The 27,594-nt window shown below is 38.7% G+C and overlaps 1 protein-coding gene across 1 annotated transcript in view; it reads right to left on the bottom strand.

Annotated features, from left to right (window-relative positions):
* The window catches only part of LOC128703704 (ral GTPase-activating protein subunit alpha-1), a 271,349-nt gene that overhangs the window by 95,708 nt on the left and 148,047 nt on the right, over positions 1–27,594 (bottom strand). The window contains exon 11 of the mRNA XM_070086908.1: positions 27,406–27,517. Within this exon, the coding sequence (XP_069943009.1) occupies positions 27,406–27,517 (112 nt within the window). The remainder of the gene's footprint in view (positions 1–27,405; positions 27,518–27,594) is intronic.

Genomic DNA, 27,594 nt, shown 5'->3' with positions numbered 1-27,594 from the left:
GTTGTAAGAGAAGTAAATGCATGGGTCTTGGCAAGAGGCGTGGAGTTAAAAGATAATCACACATAAAGTGGGAGTTGTCACAGTTGCTCTTTGCTGATGACACTGTGCTCTTGGGAGATTCTGAAGAGAAGTTGCAGAGATTGGTGGATGAATTTGGTAGGGTGTGCAAAAGAAGAAAATTAAAAGTGAATACAGGAAAGAGTAAGGTTATGAGTATAACAAAAAGATTAAGTGATGAAAGATTGGATATCAGATTGGAGGGAGAGAGTATGGTGGACGTGAATGTATTCAGATATTTGGGAGTGGACGTGTCAGCGGATGGGTCTATGAAAGATGAGGTGAATCATAGAATTGATGAGGGGAAAAGGGTGAGTGGAGTCTGTGGAGACAAAGAACTTTGTCCTTGGAGGCAAAGAGGGGAATGTATGAGAGTATAGTTTTACCAACGCTCTTATATGGGTGTGAAGCATGGGTGATGAATGTTGCAGCGAGGAGAAGGCTGAGGGCAATGTGTGGTGTGAATACAATGCAGAGAATTCGTAGTTTGGAAGTTAGGAGGAGGTGCGGGATTACCAAAACTGTTGTCCAGAGGGCTGAGGAAGGGTTGTTGAGGTTGTTCAGACATGTAGAGAGAATGGAGCGAAACAGAATGACTTCAAGAGTGTATCAGTCTGTAGTGGAAGGAAGGCTGTGTAGGGGTCGGCCTAGGAAAGGTTGGAGGGAAGGGGTAAAGGAGGTTTTGTGTGCGAGGGGCTTGGACTTCCAGCAGGCATGCGTGAGCGTGTTTGATAGGAGTGAATGGAGACAAATGGTTTTTAATACTTGATGTGCTGTTGGAGTGTGAGCAAAGTAACATTTATGAAGGGGTTCAGGGAAACCGGCAGGCCGGACTTGAGTCCTGGAGATGGGAAGTACAGTGCCTGCACTCTGAAGGAGGGGTGTTAATGTTGCAGTTTAAAAACAGTAGTGTAAAGCACCCTTCTGGCAAGACAGTGATGGAGTGAATGATGGTGAAAGTTTTTCTTTTTCGGGCCACCCTGCCTTGGTGGGAATCGGCCAGTGTGATAATAAAAAAAATAAAAAAAATAAAGACACATAACTTGTTCTTAATGACATTGGTTTTCTTAAACACTCTGGGATTTTCTGAGTGATACACAAGTAAAGGCTCTAATTTAAAATCACCGCTAGCGTTAGCACAGAACAAAGAGTTAGCCTGTCTTTCATAGGCTTGTGTCCTGGAAGTGCATTTTCCTCCTGTGTGATGTAAGTCCTCTTTGGCATTTTCTTCCAAAGCAGGCCTGTTTTGTCACAATTGAACACTTGTTGGGGTTTGAATTTTTTCAGTGTCTACATACCCCTTAAACTCCTGTACAAACTTCTCACCTACCCATTTGTCTGAACTGGTTGCCTCACCATGCCTTACAACATTGTGTATGCCACTACGCTTCTTAAATCTTTCAAACCAGCCTTTGCTGGCCTTAAATTCACTGGTTCCAGGAGTTTTCTTTACCAGGTCGGCATGCAATTTCCTTGCCTTTTCACAAATAATCGTCTGAAACACTATCACCTGCCATCTCTTCATCCTTGATCCACACCAGCAACAACTTCTCAACCTGATCGACTGTCTGCGGTCTATTTTTGGGTTGCATATCAACATCTTTCACAACATCAGCTTCCTTGATTTGTTCTTTCTTTGCCAAGATAAAGCGATAGTTGACTTGTTTTTGCCGTACATCCTGGCAAGGTCAACAAGTCTCACACAACTATTTTTGTATTATTTCCTTCCTCATGTCTATGGTGTTTCTCACTTTCTTTACCACAGGGGTACCACTAGCAAGTTTCTTAGGGCCCATGGCAGCTTATTTCACAGTCGCAAAAGCACTTAGCACAATGAATTAATAGCGAAATGTTTGAATGAGCGCACAGGTTAGTGTTCACTCAAGCATCAACAAAGCCAGACTGCTCACGATGCTTACATGGGGACGCGGACAGAGCGGGCTGGCGGACAGGTCCGGTACCCGGCGGTTCGAAAGACAGGTAGAGTTTGATACTCGGAACAAAATTGGTTCGAAGAAAGCGGTCGAAACTCGAAAAGTTCAATAATCAGTACGTTCAAAACTCGAGGGTCCAATGTAATTGAAAACCACTGCATTAGTGAAATGCTGTAAGGGAAACTGCTGTAATGCAAGGCCCTCTTGTAAATCTATCTTTTTTACAGCAGGTAGATTTTGCCAGGATTAGTCCTGGCACTGGTCTTCTCCATGCGGTGACCCCGTGAAAAAGGGTACCTCACAGTCACGCAGCCACTGAACAACAGACAATCACTGTGTGGCAAGGAACACCGTCTTTCATAACAATCATTGCACTACGCTGTATAAAAGATTTGGGCATATGATCACAAAACGTTTCTAGATATGTTTCTACAGTTAACATTAGTGAGGATGTTTTTCTAGGGCTTCCCTGAACGTGCTTTTGGTGTGGGCACTTCATCAAAACTGTCCTCAAGGAACCGACGCAACCAGATCCTCACTGAGTGTTTGCACACATCGATGTCATCTACCATTTTCTGTATTACTATTAAGTGTAATCTCAGAGGAAATAGCACCAAGACCAGCAAGAAAACACTGAAAAATCGACTATTCAACTTGTCTACCCCTCTCACCACCGCCAGGCGATGCAACAATAACACCAAACATGGCTGCCTCCCCCTCAACCTCCTCTTTCTTCTCTGGATTCAGCCTACCAGGTACTCTCTCAGGTATGACCAACAATCCAGACACCCTTAAGTCATACATCTCCACCTTAATTACAAAAAATATAAATCTTCGGGAAACGCTAACTAAACAAGACACCAGGATGACACACCTTGAGAACAAAATCCTCAGTCTTGAACAAAATTTATCACCATCTGGAATGACTAACTTTGCCAAGACCCTCCAGACAGTCATAGATAGCCACACAGAACAAATAACATCTCTTAATACAAAGGTTGAAGAAGCTGTGAAAGAGTGGAAGAACAACTTGGATAACCAGTTCAGTGACTACTTTGTGCTCCAAGAGGATAAAACTGAGCAAGAAAAATTATTAGATGCAGTAATGGTTAGCAGTCCTCATTTTCCCAGTGATATGAACCAAGCAAACAGTGAAGAAATTACTCTCCAGATCATAGGTGATCAAACAAGGGTTACTGCACCAGTGACAGAAATAAAGGAAGTCAGGTTACTAAGATCTCATGGTAGAAAAAATGTTATGCTTAGATTCCATGCACATGACAGGAAAAAAGACCTAATTAGCGCAACTATCAAAGCAAAAAAGAGGTATACATAAACGAGTGTCTAACAAAAAAATGGCAGAACCTACTGTATAGAGTCAAAAAACTTAAGTGGGAGAATACTGACAAAATCTACCAATGCTTCACAAGGGATGGGAAAATTCTAGTGAAGAAAACAAATGTAGGCCAACTGTATATTATCACAAATAAGAATGAACTATCACAATTCCTTCAGGATACTAATCATACTGAGACTGATTAAACGATGTCCAAACCTACATGTAGCGATTGTTTTGCTCCATTATTGTACAAATTTTACAGAACAGTGGAACCTCCACTCACAAGTTTAATCCGTTCCATGACCTTGCTCACATCTGGATTTGCTCGTTTGCAGAGTCAATTTTCCTTATTTAAATTAAATGAAATGAAATTAATTCGTTACAGTGGAAGTCCAGGCACGATAAAATACTTCAATAATTATTTCCCTAATATCAATCAATCAATCAAGTTTATTCTCTATAAGGATTACAATGCGGAGTTTACAGATTTTGGATATTGTGTGGTTTACATGTTTTAAAATGCTAATTACAGAGGGGGCCACTAGGACACCTAGCATGGCTAGGCATTTCTGGCAGACGTAGATTAATTCTAAACTTTAAATTATTACAGGTTATGTTATTAAAGCTAAGTGACTACATTATAGTTTGTGAATGCGTTAGTTTTGGCACAATACATAGTGTCTATATTGGAGTATCATAGGCAAGCTTATGACTAGTTAGGGTTCATTATTTTAAGATTAAGATTTGTATTTCTGTGTTTATAGTCAATGGGTGAGTGAGTGTAAGTGTGAACCACCAGGTGGTTTACATGTAGTTAGTTGACGGGGTGTATCAGGGACCTAGGTAGTAGGTTGGTAGACAGCAACCGCCCAGGGAGGTAATACCGTCCTGCCAAGTGAGTGTAAAATGAAAGCCTGTAACCGTTTTACATGATGGTAGGATTGCTGGTGTCCTTTTTTCTGTCTCATAAACATGCAAGATTTCAGGTACGTCTGGCTACTTCTACTTACACTTAGGTCACACTACACATACATGTACAAGCATATACATACACACCCCTTTGAGTTTTCTTCTATTTTCTTTCTAGTTCTTGTACTTGTTTATTTCCTCTTACCTCCATGGGGAAGTGGAACAGAATTCTTCCTCCGTAAGCCATGCGTGTTGTAAGAGGCGACTAAAATCCCGGGAGCAAGGGGCTAGTAACCCCTTCTCCTGTATATATTACTAAATGTAAAAGGAGAAACTTTCATTTTTCCTTTTGGGCCACCCCACCTTGGTGGGATACGGCCGGTGTGTTGAAAGAAGAAAGAAGTGTATCAGGGAGATAAGATGTTTTCTAACTGTAGTTTTGAAAGTGATGAATGTGTCTTCAGTTCTAGAGTTTTCAAGGAGGGTGTTCCAGATTTTAGGCCCTTTGACACACATTGAATTTTTGTAAAGGTTTAGTCGGACACGGGGAATGTCATAGAGATGTTTGTGTCTGGTGTTATGCCTGTGGGGCCTGTCACAATTATCAAGAAAGCATTTTAGGTCAAAGTTAATATTGGAATTTAAGGCCCTGTAGATGTAGACTGCACAGTAGTAAGTGTGGATGTTCTGAACAGGGAGTAAGTTTAGATCTATGAAAAGTGGGGAGGTGTGTTGCCAGGGATGGGATTTAGTGATTATTCTTACTGTGGCTTTTTGTTGGGTAATTATTGGCTTTAGATATGTTGCTGCAGTTGATCCCCAATCACAAATAGCATAGGTGAGGTATGGATAAATGAGTGAATGGTATAGTGTGAGAAGGGCAGTTTGTGGCACATAATATCATATCTTGGAGAGGATCCCCACCGTTTTGGATACTTTTTTTTTGTTATGTGTTGGATATCGGTGCTGAAATTTAGGTTGTTGTCAAGGTATAGACCTAGAAATTTGCCCTCATTATGTCTGATCTTAATGTTAAGTTGCGCAATACCTGCTCTGCTACCAAACATAATGTAGTAGGTTTTGTCAGTGTTAAGTGTAATTTTATTAGCTGTCATCCAAGTCAGAATTTTGAGCAGCTCCTCATTGACAATGGTGTTGAGGGTGGCAAGATTAGGGTGGGAGATGACGTAAGTTGTGTCGTCAGCAAAGAGAATGGGTTTCAGGTGTTGGGATACGTTTGGAAGATCATTAATGTAAATGAGGAAGAGCAGGGGACCAAGTTAATTTTAAGCCAGCCCGTAATGCTATGCATATAAGTGGCTTTGGCATGCTGCTCTTACCTGTATTTTTTTGTACCTCTGTATGTATGCTAAAATTACTAAATAAAATAAAAAAAAAAAATAAAATAAAAAAAGGACACTTCTCTGCGGAACTCCAGTATCAAGTGGCCGTGTTGATGAGGCTGTGTCTTTAATGGTGACATACTGATACCTATTAGTAAGGTAGGATTTGAAATATGCAAGAGCATGGCCTCTTATACCATAATGGTCAAGTTTGTGGAGTAGGATGCCGTGGTCTACTGTGTCAAACGCTTTTCTTAGGTCAATAAAAATTCCTAGCAGATATTCCTTTTTTTCCAATGCTATGTAAAGCAGATCTAACATTTTTACAATTGCATCATTAGTGCTTTTATTTTTCCTGAATCCAAACTGGCAGGGGTTGAGTATGTTTTGTGCCATTAAAAATGAATATGTATAGTCTCCTGTGCACGAGTTTCTCGAAGATTTTGGATAGCAATGCTAAGTTTGATATTAGCCTATAGTTGTTTACATCTGTAGGGTCACCTCCTTTATGTATTGGTGTAACCCTTGCTGTCTTGAGTAGTGTCGGGAAAGTGATAGTTTCTAGTGACTTGTTAAAAAGTAATGTAATAGCATGCGAAAGGACATGGGCCGCTCGCTTGTACAATAATGGTGGGACATGAGACAGATTCCCTGAGTTATTTTTGAGTGACTTTATAATCGCGGTGACTTCCATGGGCTCAGTTGGTACAAGATAGAAGGAATTTGGAAAATTCCCATCTAGGTAGTCCCCGGCAGGGGCATTGGTACGTGGGATTTTACTGGCGAGATCAGATCCTATGTTTGAGAAGAAGTCGTTTATCTTGTTAGCTGTATCAGTGGGATGCAGTGGTGTTTCATTAGGTTTAGTTAGGACAATATTCTTGTTTTTTTTCAGTTTGTGGGTCCCTAGAATCTGGGAAAGTGTTTTCCAGGTCTTTTTTATATCTCCTCTTGTGTCAGTAAATCTGCTGGAGTAGTACAGTTGTTTGGCTTTTGGCTTTCTTTATTAATTTGGTGAGAACTGATGAATATTGTTTAAGATTATCTTTTGTATTAAGCCCTGTCTATATTGCTTATCATATTGGTGTTTCTTATCAATGGATTTCAGAATGCTGCTGGTTAGCCATGGGTAACTGAGCCATTTATTCGTGACCTTAAATTCCAATATTAACCTTGATCTAAAATGCTTTCTTGATAGTTGTGACAGAACCCACAGGTATAACACCAGACACAAACATCTCTATGACATTCTCCGTGTCCGACTAAACCTTTACAAAAATTCAATGTATGTCAAAGGCCCTAAAATCTGGAACACCCTACCTGAAAACTCTAGAACTACACACACATTCATCACCTTCAAAACTACCATCAGAAAACATCTCATCTCCCTGATACACCCTGTCAACTAATTACACGAATACCACCTGATGGTTCACACCTTGACTTAAGAAATCGTAATGACACGATTGCAAATAAACCATACCCCCATTTGACCAAAAACAGAAATATCAATCTCAATCTTAAAATAATGAATCTTAACTAGTCATAAGTGATACTCCAATACTGAAACTATGTATAGTGCCAAAACAAAAGCATTCACATTGCTAAACTCACAAACTAGTATTTAGTCACTTAGCCATAATACCAACTTACCTCATAATTTTGTAATATTTTAAACTTAAGATTTAATCTAAGTCTGCCCAAAATGCCTAGCCATGCTAGGTGTTCTAGTGGTACACTCTGTAATTATTATTCTACTACATGTAAACCACTCAATAACCAAATTCTGTAAACTCAGCATTGTAATCCTTATAGAGAATAAACTTTGAATCTGTTTCGTTTTTATAGGACAATGTTTTTGTATAGTCTAAGTATTTTGTTAAGAAAAATGTCTGTCCAATCGTCAATACCATTGGCATTGGAGAATTCTGTAGGCCAGTCAACAGTCTCTAGGTCTGCTATGAAATTCCTTATTGAGGCCTCGTCATGGAGTCTAAATGAAACTTTGTTGTATTCGAGTGATGGCTTACTAATGTTTGTTAACCCTTTGGGGGTTTCGGACGTACTAGTATGTCTTACGACCCAGGGTTTTTGACGTACTAATACGCCTAAATTCTAACGCCCTCAAATCTAGTGAGAGAAAGCTGGTAGGCCTACATATGAAAGAATGGGTCTATGTGGTCAGTGTGCGCAGTATAAAAAAAAATCCTGCAACACACAGTGCGTAATGAGGAAAAAAAAAACTGTTTTTGGATTAAAACAGCGACTTTGCACTGTATTTTCATATGGTATTTATTGTTGTATTCTGGTTTTCTTGGTCTCATTTTATAGAATGGAAGACATATTACAGACATTGAGATGATTTTGACTGGTTTTACAATGAAAAGTACCTTGAAATTGAGCTCAAAGTAGCAGAAATGTTCGATTTTTATCAAAGTTCAAAAGTAAACAATTCATGTCAAGCGTCCAATACACATCAACTGGTGAGTCTAATATTCCTTCACAAGTACGCTGATATTATTTATACCATTTCTACACTAATGCAGTAGTCTGCATAACAGTAAATCTTATTTTTTTTGTAAGAATAAAAATTCAAAGTGGAAAGCCAAATAAATATAAGAGGGGCCTGGGGATGTGACTAACGAACAGAGAACTTGTTATTTTAGTGTCAGGAATGTCTTTCTTGTTTATTCTGGACGGCATTCAGAAATTGGCATCTTTGGAAATTTGTGTGAAATTGGCAAAATTGCTTTATTGGATAGTTGAAATCGGTAAATGGGTGGCTTCTTGTACTCATTCGATAGGAAAAAATGGAGTTCTAGCGAAAGTCATGATTTTTGTCGACTAGTACACTGGAATTAGCCGAAAATAGGGCTCAAATTGGGCAAAATCGCCGATGCGTAAACACCGTCGAGACCGCTAAATTCGCGAGAGCATAATTCCGTAAGTTTTCCATCAAATTTCATACTTTTGGTGTCATTATGATCGGGAAAAGATTCTCTATCTTTTCATAATAATTTTTTTTTTTTTTTTGAAATTTGGCCGACCCTGAGAAAAAGTCTCTGAGAGGGCCTGCCGACCCCCAAAGGGTTAAAAGGAAGGTTGGGTAGTGGTCTGTAGTGCTGTCTGTGATTATCCCTGATTTAAGGGGGGGCTAATATATTGGTCCATATATGGTCTATTATGGTTGCACTTGTCTCAGTCATCCTGGTTGGTTTAGTTATTGTTGGTATGAGAAGTGTGCTGTTCATGTTGTTGATGAAATCAGTTACAGGCTGATCATCTGGGAGGCCAAGGTTGATATTGAAGTCTCCAGCTAAGAGAAGGTGGTGCTTGTTCATTTGTCTGTTTGTTATTAGTGCCTTTAGATTCTCACTGAAATTTGGGATGTTTGTGTGGGGTATCCAGTAAATGGCACCAATTGTTATAGGCGTCTTAAGGTTTTTTACAGTAAAGTTAGCAAAAATGTATTCCCTATATTCATCACTAAAGCAAGTGGTGCTAATACAAGATAGTTGGTTAGAGTAATAGATTGTAATATCACCCCCAACTTGGTATGGTCTGCAGTTGTGGATTGCTGTGTATCCTGGTATTGGGTAGATATCTATTGTATCCTGCTTAAGCCAGATCTCAGTAAGAATAATGCAGGAGAAGGGTGTCTTTAGCAACTCAAGGAGTGCCAGGAGGTCATCATAGTGTTTGCTTAAGGACCTGATGTTGTAGTTAAGAACTGATAGACTTTCAGCAGTGTTTAGGATAGTGCTGGCTTGTGATGCTGTGTAATAAAGGCAGTTACTTTCCAGTAAGTTTTGATTGTGTGTTAGATTATGGAGGTTTAGATCAGGGTCAACGTGATCATTCATCTTTTAGGTTTAAATAGTGGTTATTTATATCCTGTATTGTGCGGTGAGTTCTAATACTGATATCTGTATTAGTGGGAAGTTTGGATAAGTATATAGATAAAGCACTTTGGTCATATAGAGTATAGTCACTAATAAACATAATGAAGTTGATACTGTCTATGTGTTGTGCTAGAATGAGCTAAAGTACAACTAGGTATAAACTAATACTATAAAAATACAAATTACAAACAGCACCAGACTCACTCTTATAATTGCACTAAGGTCTAATATAATGAATTTGGTGTTGTCTATGTATTGAGCTAGAATGAGCTAAAGTACAATTAGGTATAAACTAATAATATAGGAATACAAGTTAAAATGGTACAAGACTCTCACTTGCAATTGCACTAAGGTCTAATATAAGAACAAGAACAAGAGTATAACTAGATTGAAATTGACAAGATAAAATACACAAATTAATGTACCAAAAGAATAAAATAGAAAAATAAAAATGGCAATGACTTGTTTATAATATGATAGTAAGATGGTACAAAGGATAATACAGTATAAAGGTTGGAGGTGAATATACAAACTTGAAAATTTGGCAACAAAAGGTTAAGAAAAGTATAAAATAATGATTAATGTACAAAAGTAAAATTGACTGGTAGTAAATATGGTGTTTAATAAAATTTTAGTAAGTAATAATGATTACAAGAAGTATTAATTAATAAAAATAAGATGAAAAAAAGAAATGTTTATTTCAAGTACTAAATTTTAAGAACAGTTATTTGGATTCAATATTGCACTGGTAGTTATACTAGAGCTTAATTGGCAGTACAAGGTATTTAAGAGTAAGAAACTACTCTAAGATAGTAAATGTGGTATTAAAACAGGTTATGGTAATTAAACAAGTAATGGTAACTAAAATAATGTCAAAAATGTTAAGAGTAAATTGTACTGATAGTAAAAAATAGTATTTGATAATAAATTTGGTAAGTAAAAAATAGTATTTGATAATAAATTTGGTAAGTAAAAAATAGTATTTGATAATAAATTTGGTAAGTAAAAAATGGTATGTGATAATAAATTTGGTAAGTAATAGCAATTAATAGTACAGTGGACCCCCGCTTAATGATCACCTCCCAATGCGACCAATTATGTAAGTGTATTTATGTAAGTGCGTTTGTACGTGTATGTTTGGGGGGTCTGAAATGGACTAATCTACTTCACAATATTCCTTATGGGAACAAATTCAGTCAGTACTGGCACCTGAACATACTTCTGGAATGAAAAAATTTCGTTAACCGGGGGTCCACTGTATTTAAAGAAATATGATGTTGTAATATGGACAGAGGAAGTATTAATTAAGCAAATATTTAAGCAAACAATAGTAATTAAGAAAATTATATAACATAAGGTGACTTATGCTTACTAGTAAAATCACATTACTGAGGTAGTTGATTTTTGATTGCTAAGAGATTGCACTGTGAACTTTGTACAATAATGGAGCAAAACATACACTACACGTAGGCTATTAGGTTGGACATTGTTTAGTTATTCTCTGTAAGATTAATATCCCTGAGAAATCGTGATAGATCATTCTCATTCGTGATTGTGTACAGTTGACCTACATTTGTTCTCCTAACTAGAATTTTCCCATCCCGTGTGAAGCATTGGTGTATTGTGTCATTATTCTCTCGCTTAAGTTTTCTGACTCTATACAGAAGGTTCTGACGTTTTTTGGTGAGACACTCGTTTATGTATACATCTTTCTTTACTTTAATAGACATAATAATTAAGTCTTTTTTTATGTCATGTGAGTGGAATCTAAACATAACACTTTTTCTACCATGGGATCCTAGTAACCTGGCTTCCTTTATTTCTGACTCTGGTACTGTAACTTTTGTTTGGTCCTTAATGATCTGGAGAGTAATTTCTTTACTGTTTGTTTGGTTCACATCACTGGGAAAAAGTGGACTGTTAACTATTACTGCGTCCGTTAGTTTTTCTTGCTCAGCTTTATCTTCTTGGAGAGCAAAGTAGTCACTGAACTGGTTATCAAAGTTGTTCTTCCATTCTTTTACTGCTTCTTCAACCTTTGTATTAAGAGATATTATTTGTTGGGTATGGCTATCTATGACTGTTTGGATGGTCTTGCCATAGTTAGTCATTCCTGGTGTTGATAACTTTTGTTCAAGACTGAGGATTTTGTTCTCGAGTTGTGTCATCCTGATGTTTTGTTTTGTTAGAGTCTCTCGAAGATTCATATTTTCAATAACTAAGGTGGAGATGCATGACTTTAGGGTATCTGGATAGTTGGTCATACCTGAGGGACTACTTGGTATGTTGAATCCGGAGAAGAGACATAATAAATAATATAAAAAACAGAAAAACTGGTATATACTCTAGAATGAATAAAATATGTCATTATGTGACAAGTGGAGGTGGCCATAACTGCTCCAGCATTGTTGTGGTAAACACTACCACCTAGTGACAGCCTTTTGAAGCCGTCTGTTATTATAATTATTAACCCTTTGACTGTCGCAACCCCCAATCCTGAGGTGTCTCCTGGTGTCGCAAAATTTATAAAAAAAAAAAAAAAAAAAAAAATTCTTATGAAATGATAGAGAATCTTTTCCCGATTGTAAAGACACCAAAAAAAAACGAAATTTGATGGAAAACTGACGGAATTACGCTCTTGCGAAGTTAGCGATCTCGGCGATATTTACAAATCGGTGATTTCGCCCACTTTGAGCCCTATTTTTGGCTAATTCCATTATTCCAGTCAACCAAACTCATAGCTGTTTCTTCAGAACTCCATTTTTTCCATCGATTGAGTACAAGAAACTGCCCATTTACCGATTTCAACTACTCAATAACATGGTCAGAAATTTGCAATTTGGCCAATGTCACGAAAATTAAAAAATATGACAATTTCAAAATAAGGACCAGAATGAACAATGCAGACATTCCTGGCTCTAAAATAACATTTTCTTTGTTCATCAGTCATATCTCCAGGCCCCTGCGATATTACTCTTGCTTTTTATTTTGAAATTTTATTCAAACAAAAAATAAAAGATTTACTGTTATGCAGACTACTGCAATACTGTAATAATTGTAAAAATTACATCAACCCAATCATGACTGCATATTAGAATGGCTATTTGGACATTTATTGGACAATGACATCATTTGTTTACTTTTGAACATCGGCAAAAATCAAACATTTCCCGTACTTTGTGCTCCATTTCCAGGTTTTTTTTATAGTAAAATTAATCAAAATCACCTCTATTTCTATAATATAGTTTCCATTCTATGAGACCAAGAAAACGAGAATACAACCACAAATACTATACGAAAATAGACCACAAAGTCGGCATTTTAATTTTATATGGTGCACACTGACCACACAGACCCATTCTCTCACATGTGGGCCTACCAGCTTTCTCCTGCCTGATTTGAAGCCGCTAGAATTTATGAGTATATATACGTCAAACACGGTACCTCGTAAACGTATATATATGGCCGTGACAGTCAAAGGGTTAATATATATACATTATTATTATGCATGTATTATTATGCATATTATATTATTATTACATTATACTATTATTATTATATGTATTATTATTATTATTATTATTATTATTTTTATTATTATTGCTATTACAAAAATAAATAATTTGGAATTTTTAGGCACACAAAAAATAAAAGATTTACTGTTAGGCAGACTACTGCATTATTGTAATAATTGTATAAATAATGTCAATCCATTCATGATTGCATATTGGAATGGAGGCGACGTCATTTGTTTACTCTTGAACATCGGCAAAAATAGAACATCTCTGCTATTTTGAGCTCATTTTCAAGGTACACCTACCATTCGACTTACGACCAAGCTTGGTTCCGACCAACCGGTCGTAAGTCAAAATGGACGTAAGTCGAACCTTTGAAAATTGCCGACATACTGGGTAAGGCATAATGTCAACCTTTTCCTATATAAACTACCTACATAGTATGTACTGTAATGTAATATCTGGAGAGAGTTCCGGGGGTCAACGCCCCCGCGGCCCGGTCTGTGACCAGGCCTCCTTAGGTCAGTGTCCCAGGATGCGACCCACACCAGTCGACTAACACCCAGGTACCCATTTTACTGATGGGGAACATAGACAACAGGTGGAAAGAAACACGTCCAATGTTTCTACTCTGGCTGGGAATCGAACCCAGGCCCTCACCGTGTGAAGCGAGAGCGTTAACCACCAGGCCACCAGGCCACCATTACACGTATTTCATTCTTTTTACCCTGATTTACTTCTATTGTTATATTTTAATTATTTATGTACTGTATATAATGTATACATGGTAGTGAACTGTATTGTAAATTTTACATCGCATACAGTATCATATGTTACTGTTATCTTTATGTATTGTCGACACAGTGAATGGGAGAACACCAATGGTAGTGTCATCCTGCCAGAATGTAGTACAGTGGACCCCCGCATACCGTTGGCATTACATAACGTTAAATCCACATACCGATACATTTTATCGCTAAGATTTTGCCTCGCATACCGCTAAAAAACCCACTCAATGCTGTTCGTCCGAGACGCGTCTAATGTGGGGCCTGAGCCAGCCTCACATGTTCCGCCGGTGGCATTGTTTACCAGCCAGCCTCAGAGGTAACATCCAAGCATACAATCGGAACATTTCGTATTATTACAGCGTTTTTGGTGATTTTATCTGCAAAATAAGTGACCATGGGCTCCAAGAAAGCTTCTAGTGCCAACCCTACAGCAATAAGGGAGAGAATTACTATAGAGATGAAGAAAGAGATCATTGCTAAGTATGAAAGTGGAGTGCGTGTATCCGAGCTGGCCAGGTTGTATAATAAACCCCAATCAACCATCGTTACTATTGTGGGCAACAAAACGGCAATCAAGGAAGCTGTTTTGCCAAAGGTTCAACTGTGTTTTCGAAACAGAGATCGCAAGTGATGGAAAATGTTGAGAGACTCTTATTGGTATAGATAAATGAAAAACAGATAGCAGGAGATAGCATCTCTCAAGTGATCATAAGTGAAAAGGCTAGGAAGTTGCATGAGGATTTAATTAAAAAAAATGCCTGCAACTAGTGATGATGTGAGTGAATTTAAGGCCAGCAAAGGTTGGTTTGAGAGATTTAAGAAGCGTAGTGGCATACCACAAAGTGGCATATCACAAAGCTAACAGAGGGAAAATTCTTAGGAATCCACCTTGATAATAGACTCAAATTTCATACACATATACAACAAATTTCTAAGAAAATTTCCAAGACTGTAGGCATACTATCAAAGATACGGTACTATGTTCCACAGTCAGCCCTCCTGGCCTTATATCACTCTCTTATTTACCCCTATCTCACCTATGGAATTTGTGCATGGGGCTCAACAACAATTAACCATCTCAGACCACTAATTACCCAACAAAAGGCTGCAGTTAGAATGATAACAAATTCTCACTACAGGCAGCACACTCCACCAATATTCAATACACTAAACCTACTCACCATACAAAACATCCATACTTATTACTGCACCTATTACATACATAGAACACTTAACTCTGATATTAACCCTCCCCTCAAACATCTCCTTGCCAACCTCAACAGAACACATGACCATAACACAAGGCAGAGATCACTCTTTGATGTTCCTCGTGTCCATCTCACACTATGCAAAAACTCAATGCACATAAAAGGCCCTAAAATCTGGAATTCATTACCTGTAAATATAAAAGAAACACTACCTGTTTATAAATTCAAGTCTCTTCTCAAAGATCACTTACTCACCCAAAACCAAATAAATACTGAATAACTGAACCTTATAAATTGTATATCTTAAATGTTTCTCACAATTATATCACATAAATGTTAAACCTAAAACCCAATCTAACTTTATTATTTTTTTAAATACACTACCTAACAGAATACTCCATACGACTGAATGTACAACAATGCATGCAACCATATGACCTGTCTTTGTAATACTCATTTGTGCTTTATAGTTATCTGTTTACAATAATGTATTATCACTGGTTTCATCATTGCTTAGTTAATTTTAAGCCAGCCCGTAATGCTATGCATAGTATAAGTGGCTTTGGCATGCTGCTCTTATCTGTATTTTTTTTGTAACTCTGTACGTATGCTCAAATTGTAAATAAATAAATTATAAATAAATACATAGTGTGATAAGACATGGTGAGGCTGCCAGTTGGGACCACAAAGCAGCTGAAAAATATGTGCAGGAATTCAAGGAGTACATAGACAGTGAAAGACTGAAACCTGAACAAGTGTTTAATTGTGATGATTACTATTATAATCAAAAAGAAGCGCTAAGCCAAAAAGACTATACAGCTTAATTGTGATGAAACAGGCCTGTTTTGGAAGAAAATGCCAAGCAGGACCTACATTAATCAGGAGGAAAAGGCACTCCCAGGACATAAGCCTATGAAAGACAGGCTTACTCTGTTGATGTGTTCCAATGCTAGTGGTGATTGCAAAGTGAAGCCTTTATTAGTGTATCACTCAGAAACTCCCAGAGCGTTCAGGCAAAAGAATATCCTCAAGGCTAATTTGTGTGTGCTGTGGAGGGCAAACAGTAAGGCATGGGTCACTAGGGACTTTTTCTATGACTGGTTACACCATGCATTTGCCCCCAATGTGAAAGATTACCTAACTGAAAAGAAATTAGACCTTAAGTGCCTCCTGGTGTTAGACAATGCCCCTGGTCATCCTACAGACGTGGCAGAGCGACTTTATGGGGACATGAGCTTCATTAAGGTGAAGTTTTTGCCTCCTAATACCTCTCCTCTCCTGCAGCCCATGGACCAGCAGGTTATTGCAAACTTCAAAAAACTGTAAACAAAAGCTGTTTGAAAGGTGCTTTGTAGTGACCTCAGAAACTCAATTGACTCTAAGAGAGTTTTGGAGAGAGCACTTTAATATCCTCAATTGTGTAAACCTTATAGGTAAGGCTTGGGAGGGAGTGACTAAGAGGACCTTGAACTCTGCTTAGAAGAAACTGTGGCCAGAATGTGTAGACCAAAGGGATTTTGAAGGGTTTCAGGCTAACCTTGAGAGGAGTATGCCAGTTGAGGAATCCATTGTGGCATTGGGAAAGTCCTTTGGGTTGGAGGTTAGTGGGGATGATGTGGAAGAGTTGGTGGAGGAGGACAATGAAGAACTAACCACTGATGAGCTGCTAGATCAACTTCAACAGCAAGAGGCCAGATCTGAGGAAACTGGTTCGGAGGAGGGGAGAGAGAAATTGAAGAAGTTGCCTACTTCAAAGATTAAGGAAATGTGTGGAATGTGGCTTAAAGTGCAAACTTTTTTGATGACAATCACCCTAACACAGCTATTGCAAGCCATGCTGGTGACTATTACACTGACACTGTTGTGAAACACTTTAGGGAAGCCATAAAGGAACGAGAGGTACAGGCCACTATGGACAGATATGTTGTGCGACAGAAGTCCAGTGACTCTGAAGCTGGTCCTAGTGGCATTAAAAGAAGAAGGGAAGTAACCCCAGAAAAGGACTTGACACCTCAAGCCTTAATGGAAGGGGGTTCCCCTTCTAAACACTAAGACTCTCTCCTCCTCCCATCCCATCAATCATCACCAGATCTTCAATAAAGGTAAGTGTCATGTAAGTGTGCATGCCTTTTTCAGTTTGTGTGTATTAAAATTAATATTTCATGTGGTAAAAAAATTTTTTTTTCATACTTTGGGGTGTCTTGCACGGATTAATTTGATTTCCATTATTTCTTATGGGGAAAATTCATTCGCATAACTATAATTTCGCATAACAATGAGCTCTCAGGAACGGATTAATATCGTTATGCGAGGGTCCACTGCATAACCATGCCACATATAAACTAAATAATGTAGATCTTAATAATACCAACTGCAAAAAGGATTTAGGAGTTCTGGTTAGCAGTAACCTAAAACCAAGACAACAGTGCATTAGTGTTCGCAATAAAGCTAACAGAATTCTTGGCTTCATATCTAGAAGTATAAATAATAGAAGTCCTCAGGTTGTTCTTCAACTCTATATATCCTTGGTTAGGCCTCATTTAGACTATGCTGCTCAGTTCTGGTCACCGTATTACAGAATGGATATAAATGCTCTGGAAAACATACAAAGGAGGATGACAAAGATGATCCCATGTATCAGAAATCTTCCCTATGAGGATAGACTGAAGGCCCTGAATCTGCACTCTCTCGAAAGGCGTAGAATTAGGGGGGATATGATCGAGGTGTATAAATGGAAAACAGGAATAAATAAAGGGGATGTAAATAGTGTGCTGAAAATTTCCAGCCAAGACAGGACTCGCAGCAATGGTTTCAAGTTGGAAAAATTCAGATTCAGGAAGGATAAGTTTGGTAATAGAGTTGTGGATGAGTGGAACAAGCTCCCAAGTACAGTTATTGAGGCTAAAACGTTGTGTAGTTTTAAAAATAGGTTAGATAAATACATGAGTGGGTGTGGGTGGGTGTGAGTTGGACCTGACTAGCTTGTGCTGCTGGGTCTGGTACAGTGCTCCATCCTTGAGTGGGGATGACCAGACTGGGTGGGTCATTGGGATAATCCGGGGGGTGGGTCATTGGGATAATCCGGGGGAGGGGGGACATGGACCTGCTCTGCATGGGTCAGTAGGCCTGTTGCAGTGTTCCTTCTTTCTTATGTTCTTAAGTAAAGAGAAACAACTCTGGAACATGTGTAATACATAGCTGGCTGGCCGGGTGGGTGGGTGGGTGGGTGGGTGGGTGGCCGGGTGGGTGGTTTGCTGACTGAATGTGGCTGTCTCCCTCCCTCTCTCTCTCTCTCCCTCTCTCTCACAGGTACACGTAAGTGAAGTTATCATACATAGTATAAATTACCTAGGATAACCCAAAAAAATCCAGACAAAGTGCTATACAGTGGATCTGTGCTCCAGTGCCTTAAATTAATAATAATATTAATAATTATTATAATTATTATTACAATAATCCATCTTCTTTCTTTCTTTCAACACACCAGCTGTATCCCACTGAGGCGGGGTGGCCCAAAAGGAAAAACGAAAGTTTCTCCTTTTCTTTCTTCTTTCAACGTACCAGCCGTATCCCACTGAGGTGGGGTGGACCAAAAGAAAAAACTAAAGTTTCTCCTTTTACATTTAGTAATATATACAGGAGAAGAGGTTACTAGCCCCTTGCTCCCGGCATTTTAATCGCCTTTTACAACACGCATGGCTTACAGAGGAAGAATTCTGTTCCACTTCCCCATAGAGATAAGAGGAAATAAACAAGAATAAGAACTAGAAAGAAAATAGAAGAAAATCCAGAGGGGTGTGTATATATATGCTTGTACATGTATGTGTAGTGTGGCCTAAGTGTAAGTAGAAGTAGCAAGACGTACCTGAAACCTTGCGTGTTTGTGAGACAGAAAAATGGACACCAGCAATCCTACCATCATGTAAAACAATTACAGGCTTTCGTTTTACACTTACTTGGCAGGACGGTAGTACCTCCCTGGGCGGTTGCTGTCTACCAACCTACTACCTAGACAATAATACATATGTACTAATATTAATAATAATATTATTATTAAACTACAGTGGACCCCCGCTTTGCGATCAGCTCCCAATGCGACCAATTATGTAAGTGTATTTATGTAAGTGCATTTGTACGTGTATGTTTGGGGGTCTGAAATGGACTAATCTAATTCACAATATTCCTTATGGGACCAAATTCGTTCAGTACTGACACCTGAACATACTTCAGGAATGAAATAATATCGTAAACCGGGGGTCCACTGTATAATATAATAATCGTGTCCACTCATTACTTACCTTAAAATATCTGCAGTCTTAATGTAGAGCGAGAGGTGAGTAAACAAGATTAAATGAATAAACGAATGAGAGTGTAGAATGTTGGTGAGTTATGTAAACAAACGTTGTTTTTGTTACCAGCCTGGACACGAATGGTTTCTGTTCACTCTGTCAAGCCGACCAGAAAAACATCTCATATTTGTTAATTTAGATGTTTATATATTATGTATCAGGTTTATTATATAATTTTGAAAAAGAAATCATAGATGGATTAAGCAAAATGTCTATATCAACGTTTAATACACATTTAATGCGCCTCAGTGATTATTATTGTGTTATTATCATTATTAATATGGCGTCTTCAAGACCAATTACACTCTTAATGAGTGACTCTGAGACAGACAAGCAGACAGAAAGACAGACACACAGGTAGACAGAAAGACACACAGGTAGACAGGAAGACACACACAGGTAGACAGAAAGACACACAGGTAGACAGAAAGACACACACAGGTAGACATAAAGGCAAACACACATGTAGACACAGGTAGACAGAAAGACACACAGGTAGACAGAAAGACAGATGCACAGGTAGACAGACAGATAAACAGACACACAGAGATACACAGATATACAGGCAGACAGATACAGACAAGTTTATGTGCAACAGTGAAAACAAATAGAAAGTTGGAGAGTAAGAGCCTTTCTTGCCACAATCTCCAGTGCAAGATTCAGACTTCATCTTAGGGGCCATGGTGAAATTTACTGTCCAGTTAGTACAGTTAATACAGTATGATGCTGCTGATAGGGCAGGGTTACTCAAACTGATGCTGCCTGCATGACGCATTGCCGCCGCGAGTATTGTCAAATACTGTACAGCGGTGTACATCAGCCGGCCCAGCCCAGCTGCCAGATGCACGGTCGTAAGTCGAGTGGACGTATGTCGAACAGGTCATAAGTCGGATGGTAGGTGCTCTTCTCATCATGAAACCATTCAAAATCATATCTATTTCTTAAATATATCTTCCATTCTATCAAATGAGGTCAAAAAAAAACAAAAAAAAACAAGAATATAACCATAAAAACCATACGAAAATACTGTTAAGGGGTGGCTAATTGCTGAAAAGTGAACTCCATTATTTATGGTCCGATTTCTTTCATTTTTGGTGTACGTTAAGAAGCATCTTTCCATCATACATTGCCCAGGTTTCAGTAAGATAGCCCAACAAACAAATGAGATCCAATTCCCTAGATCAAGAGCAAGAACCCCTCACCAGTGTCAAGGAACCTCCTTTGAGGCCCGCTCGCTTATGGAAATTTCGCTCGCGTATGGAAGCAAAAAACTAACCAATCGACTGCTCATATTTGGAAAAACTCACACGTGGATGCATTCGCAAGTGAAGGTTCCACTGTACTATCTCTTAACTCTTTGACTGTTTTGGTCGTATATATACGTCTTACGCGCCACTGTTTCAGATGTATTAATATGCGTAAATTCCAGCGGCTTCAAATCAAGCAGGAGAAAGCTGGTAGGCCCACATGTGAGAGAATGGGTCTGTGTGGTCAGTGTGCACCACATAAAAATCCTGCAGCACAAATGGCATAATGAGAAAAAAACTCTGTTTTTTTTTTTGGATTAAAACACCGAATTTGAGGTGTATTTTTGTATAGTATTTATTGTTGTATTCTCGTTTTCATGGTCTCACGTGATAAAATGGAAAACATGTTACAGAAATCGATATGATTTTGATTAGTTTCATGATGAAAATGACTTTGAAATTGAGCTCAAAGTAGAGGAAATGTTCAATTTTTACCAATGTTCAGGAGTAAGCAAATCACACCACACATCCAATACACGTCAACTGGGGAGTCTAATATTCTTTCACTAGTGCACTAATAGTATTTATACCATTTTTACAATAATGCAGTAGTCTGCATAACAGTAAATTTTGTATTTTTTGTATGAATAAAAAATCAAAACAGAAAGCAATAGTAGTAATATAAGAGGAGCCTAGAGACGTGACTAATGAAAAGAGGATACGTTATTTTAGTGCCAAGAATGTCTACATTGTTTATGACACTACATACATCTGCTTTCACCCGAGCCCAGTCATGCTAGCCAATACTGTAAATACCGAATTACAGAAAATATCTACCTGGATGAGGACTAACAAACTTACACTAAACATTGACAAAACCTACTTCATTCAGTTTGGTACCAGAGCTACAGATGTCCCTCTTAACATAATGATAAACGGATCACCTATCACAAAGTTAACAGAGGGAAAATTCTTAGGAATCCACCTTGAAAATAGACTCAAATTTCATACACATATACAACAAATTTCTAAGAAAAATTCCAAGACCGAAGGCATACTATCGAAGATACGGTACTATGTTCCACAGTCATTCCTCCTGGCCCTATATTACTCTCTTATTTACCCCTATCTCACCTATGGAATTTGTGCATGGGGCTCAACAACAATTAACCATCTCAGACCACTAATTACCCAACAAAAGGCTGCAGTCAGAATGATAACAAATTCCCACTACAGGCAGCACACTCCACCAATATTCAAAACACTAAACCTACTCACCATACAAAACATCCATACTTATTACTGCACCTATTACATACATAGAACACTTAACTCTGATATTAACCCTCCCCTCAAACATTTCCTTGCCAACCTCAATAGAACACATGACCATAACACAAGGCACAGATCACTCTTTGATCTTCCTCGTGTCCATCTCATGCTATGCAAAAACTCAATGCACATAAAAGGCCCTAAAATCTGGAATTCATTACCTGTAAATATAAAAGAAACACTACCTGTTTATAAATTCAAGTCTCTTCTCAAAGATCACTTACTCACCCAAAACCAAATAAATACTGAATAACTGAACCTTATAAATTGTATATCTTAAATGTTTCTCAAAATTATATCACATAAATGTTAAACCTAAGACCCAATCTAACTTTGTTATTTTTTTAAATATGCTACTTAACAGAATACTCCATTCTACTGAATGTACAGCAATGTATGCAACCACATGACCTGTCTTTGTAATACTCATTTGTGCTTTATTGTTAATGTTTACAATAGGAGAGGAGAGTTATTAACCCTTTGAGGGTCGACAGGCCCTCTCCAAAACTCGTTCTCAGGGTCGGCCAAATTTCAAAAAAAAAAAAAATTATTTTTTCTTATGAAAAAATAGAGTTTTTTTTTCTAAACATTATAGGATAAACAAAAAAAATTTACCATCAATACTTACGGAGATATGGATGCATGAAGTTTGCAGAAAATGAGCCGCGTATGGCAACAGCGGCGACTGCCGCTCACCCGGTAAACTTTAGTTTACTTGTATTTGAAGGTTTGTTGTTTTTTTCACTATTTTATTTTTTCACATAACTTATGTGGCCTATGAGACCAAAGTAAGGTGCAATGTACATATATACACTCGTTGTATACAACACAATAAGCACACAAACATAATTATCAATATATTGTTTACAAAACTTGTTTACAAAAACAAACAATACAAAACATTGTTTATTATTATTGTTCTATAATATATATACCAATATACAGTCACTGAACATATTCCTATTAGTTCTGCAGCTTGTGGAACTCTGAAACATGGTGTCATACACAATGGTGTTTTATCTTTCTCCCTCATTCTATCTCTTTCAATCTGTCTCTCTCTTTCTATCTGTCTGTCTATCTCTGTCTCACAGGTACACATAAATACAAGTATACATAGTATAAATTACCTAGGATAACCCAAGAAATCCAGACAAAGTGCTATACTCTGCTTGAAGATGTGAGTAAAAGTGATGACACAGTCTTGTGGCTCTCTGAGACAGAGAGCTAGACGGATAGACAGATAGACAGGGAGCTTGACAGACAGACAAATAGACAGACAGAAATGTTAGTGTACCAGTACCAGTGTACTAGTGTTCCACCCTCCTCCTCCTCTTCTTCCTCTTCCCCCTACTCTTCCTCCTCTTCCCCCTACTCTTCCTCATACTCTTCCTCTTCCTCCTACTCTTCCTCTTCCTCTTCCTCCTCCTCCTCTTCTTCCTCTTCCTCCTACTCTTCCTCCTCCTCCTCCTCTTCTTCCTCTTCCTCCTCTTCCCCCTAATCTTCCTCCTACTATTCCTCTTCCTCCTCCTCTTCCTCTTATTCCTCTTCCTCCTACTCTTCCTCTTCCTCCTCCTCTCTCTCCTCCTCCTCTTCTTCCTCTTCCCCCTACTCTTCCTCCTTCTCCTCCTCCTCCATAGTGTAAATTACCAGGAGTCGGCAGCTGTCAAAATGACATATTGTCTCATTACTCACTCCCCCCTCCCGCCTGTCAAAACAATGGGGTCGGATGCTGCTTCCCTTCCTCCATTCTATCTAATTATCTTTCTCCCTCATTCTATCTGTCTTTTTATCTCTGTCTCACAGGTACACATAAATACAAGTATACATAGTATAAATTACCTAGGATAACCCAAGAAACCCAGACAAAGTGCTATACTCTGCTTGAAGATGTGAGTAAAAGTGATGACGCAGTCTTGTGGCTCTCTGAGACAGAGAGCTAGACGGATAGACAGGAAGCTTGACAGACAGGCAAATAGACAGACAGAAATGTTAGTATACCAGCAAAAACAAAGGGAGGGCGATGTTTATCTCATCTTTTGGCATCAGCTCTACCCTCATTTACCCTCATCAAACGTCAGCACTTATCAGATGTTATCTCCCCTTATCTTGTTACTGTCTGTCATGGGTGAACATTATTATTATTACCTATTATTATTATTATGTATTATTATTATGCATTATTATTATTATGTATTATTATTATTATGTATTATTATTATGCATTATTATTATTATGTATTATTATTATTATGTATTATTGTTATCATTACGTATTCTTCTTCTTCCTCCTCCTCCTCCTCCTCCTCCTCTGCCTCCTCCTCCTCCTCCTCCTCCTCCTCCTCCTCCTCCTCCTCCTCTTCCTCCTCCTCCACTTCCTCCTCCTCCTCTTGCCTCCTCCTCCTCTTGCCTCCTCCTCCTCTGCCTCCTCCTCCTCCTCCATTCTTGGAACAAGTTTGAAGAGCTTGTAGTTCATAATCACTATCACTATCATCACCAATGCTCACATCTGAGTCTGGGATTTTGGAAAATAGGAGTTTCCTCTTTGATTCTGGTACAACTGAACGTGAACAAGATGGCCCAGCACCAGAGGTGGAAGGCTGTGGGTTGTCTGGGTTTTCCTCACTATTACCCATATTATGGTCATTAGTTTCGGTCAAAACCTCACCAGAACCTTGAAACTCATCTTCACTGTCACTTCCATCTGTATTAGAACTGTCACTGGGGAACAAAAGTGTCCCAATTCGCCGAGGAGTGAGGAACTTCTTACCACAGGGCACGGTGGAAATTGTGTACTATGATGGCATTCCCACAATGCACCACTGGGTCCCAGATTTTTTTCCTACTGCGCACACCCACCACACAGACCCATTCTCTCACATCTAGGCTTATCAGCCTTTTCCTGTGAGATTTGAGGCCGCTAGAATTTATGCGTACTAGTACGTCAAAAACCCCTACGCGTAAGACGTACTAGTACGACCAAAACCCTCAAAGGGTTAAATGGAGAGTTAGAGGTATTGGGAAGATGGAGGGAATATTTTGAGGAATTGTTAAATGTTGATGAAGATAGGGAAGCTGTGATTTCGTGTATAGGGCAAGGAGGAATAACATCTTGTAGGAGTGAGGAAGAGCCAGTTGTGAGTGTGGGGGAAGTTTGTGAGGCAGTAGGTAAAATGAAAGGGGGTAAGGCAGCCGGGATTGATGGGATAAAGATAGAAATGTTAAAAGCAGGTGGGGATATAGTTTTGGAGTGGTTGGTGCAATTATTTAATAAATGTATGGAAGAGGGTAAGGTACCTAGGGATTGGCAGAGAGCATGCATAGTTCCTTTGTATAAAGGCAAAGGGGATAAAAGAGTGCAAAAATTATAGGGGGATAAGTCTGTTGAGTATACCTGGTAAAGTGTATGGTAGAGTTATAATTGACAGAATTAAGAGTAAGACGGAGAATAGGATAGCAGATGAACAAGGAGGCTTTAGGAAAGGTAGGGGGTGTGTGGACCAGGTGTTTACAGTGAAACATATAAGTGTACAGTATTTAGATAAGGCTAAAGAGGTCTTTGTGGCATTTATGGATTTGGAAAAGGCGTATGACAGGGTGGATAGGGGGGCAATGTGGCAGATGTTGCAAGTGTATGGTGTAGGAGGTAGGTTACTGAAAGCAGTGAAGAGTTTTTACGAGGATAGTGAGGCTCAAGTTAGAGTATGTAGGAAAGAGGGAAATTTTTTCCCAGTAAAAGTAGGCCTTAGACATGGATGTGTGATGTCACCGTGGTTGTTTAATATATTTATAGATGGGGTTGTAAGAGAAGTAAATGCGAGGGTCTTGGCAAGAGGCGTGGAGTTAAAAGATAAAGAATCACACACAAAGTGGGAGTTGTCACAGCTGCTCTTTGCTGATGACACTGTGCTCTTGGGAGATTCTGAAGAGAAGTTGCAGAGATTGGTGGATGAATTTGGTAGGGTGTGCAAAAGAAGAAAATTAAAGGTGAATACAGGAAAGAATAAGGTTATGAGGATAACAAAAAGATTAGGTGATGAAAGATTGAATATCAGATTGGAGGAAGAGAGTATGGAGGAGGTGAACGTATTCAGATATTTGGGAGTGGACGTGTCAGCGGATGGGTCTATGAAAGATGAGGTGAATCATAGAATTGATGAGGGAAAAAGAGTGAGTGGTGCACTTAGGAGTCTGTGGAGACAAAGAACTTTGTCCTTGGAGGCAAAGAGGGGAATGTATGAGAGAATAGTTTTACCAACGCTCTTATATGGGTGTGAAGCGTGGGTGATGAATGTTGCAGCGAGGAGAAGGCTGGAGGCAGTGGAGATGTCATGTCTGAGGGCAATGTGTGGTGTGAATATAATGCAGAGAATTCGTAGTTTGGAAGTTAGGAGGAGGTGCGGGATTACCAAAACTGCTGTCCAGAGGGCTGAGGAAGGGTTGTTGAGGTGGTTCGGACATGTAGAGAGAATGGAGCGAAACAGAATGACTTCAAGAGTGTATCAGTCTGTAGTGGAAGGAAGGCGGGGTAGGGGTCGGCCTAGGAAAGGTTGGAGGGAGGGGGTAAAGGAGGTTTTGTGTGCGAGGGCCTTGGACTTCCAGCAGGCATGCGTGAGCGTGTTTGATAGGAGTGAATGGAGACAAATGGTTTTTAATACTTGACGTGCTGTTGGAGTGTGAGCAAAGTAACATTTATGAAGGGATTCAGGGAAACCGGCAGGCCGGACTTGAGTCCTGGAGATGGGAAGTACAGTGCCTGCACTCTGAAGGAGGGGTGTTAATGTTGCAGTTTAAAAACTGTAGTGTAAAGCACCCTTCTGGCAAGACAGTGATGGAGTGAATGATGGTGATAGTTTTTCTTTTTCGGGCCACCCTGCCTTGGTGGGAATCGGCCAGTGTGATAATAAAAAAAAAAATAATGTTTTTTCACTGATTACATCATTGCTTAGTTAATCTTAAGTTAATTTTAAGCCTGCCCGTAATGCTATGCATACAAGTGGCTTTGGCATGCTGCTCTTACCTGTATTTTTTTTGTACCTATGTAAGTTCAAATTATTAAATAAATAAATTAATAAATAAATAAAATGTATTGAGAAATAATTAAAATGAACCTGGGTGAAATCATCTTTAACCTAATTTACCACGCAACTGGTAAAGAACATCAAGAAAACTCATAGAGAACAAACAAAATTCCAAATTAAATTTTAACCCCTAAATAAACTGAAACACAAAAGAATCATCTGTAGAATACAATTAAAAAATGGTTGCAAAACAATATTACTGTACCATACAGCTAACATATTATGTATGATTATGTATGAATGAGGTGAAAGTATTGAATGATGATAAAAAAAAAAGTAGTATTTTCTTTTTGGGATTTTCTTTCTTTTTGGGTTACCCTGCCTCAGTGGGAGATGACCGATGTGTTGAAAAGAGAAAAATATTCAAAATGAGCTGAATATAAAACCTCCTCAAAACAACTTACCTGGAAAAGAGCGGAGGCAAAACGCCCCCCTAGAGAATCCTCTTTATGTGTGGTGGGCCGTCCACACAGTGTTTGGGAGGTGACATGAAGTAGCACCACAAGTAATTGTTCCCTGCAATAAAAGATAATTAAAACAGCTGAAAGACTTGACACAATGCTTCAATACAAATAAATCATTTCTTATAATTT

The sequence above is a fragment of the Cherax quadricarinatus genome, chromosome 20, assembly GCF_038502225.1.
Source record: "Cherax quadricarinatus isolate ZL_2023a chromosome 20, ASM3850222v1, whole genome shotgun sequence".
Classification (NCBI taxonomy): domain Eukaryota; kingdom Metazoa; phylum Arthropoda; class Malacostraca; order Decapoda; family Parastacidae; genus Cherax; species Cherax quadricarinatus.
Note: the sequence above shows the minus strand (reverse complement) of the source record. Positions and strands in the feature narration are given on the sequence as shown.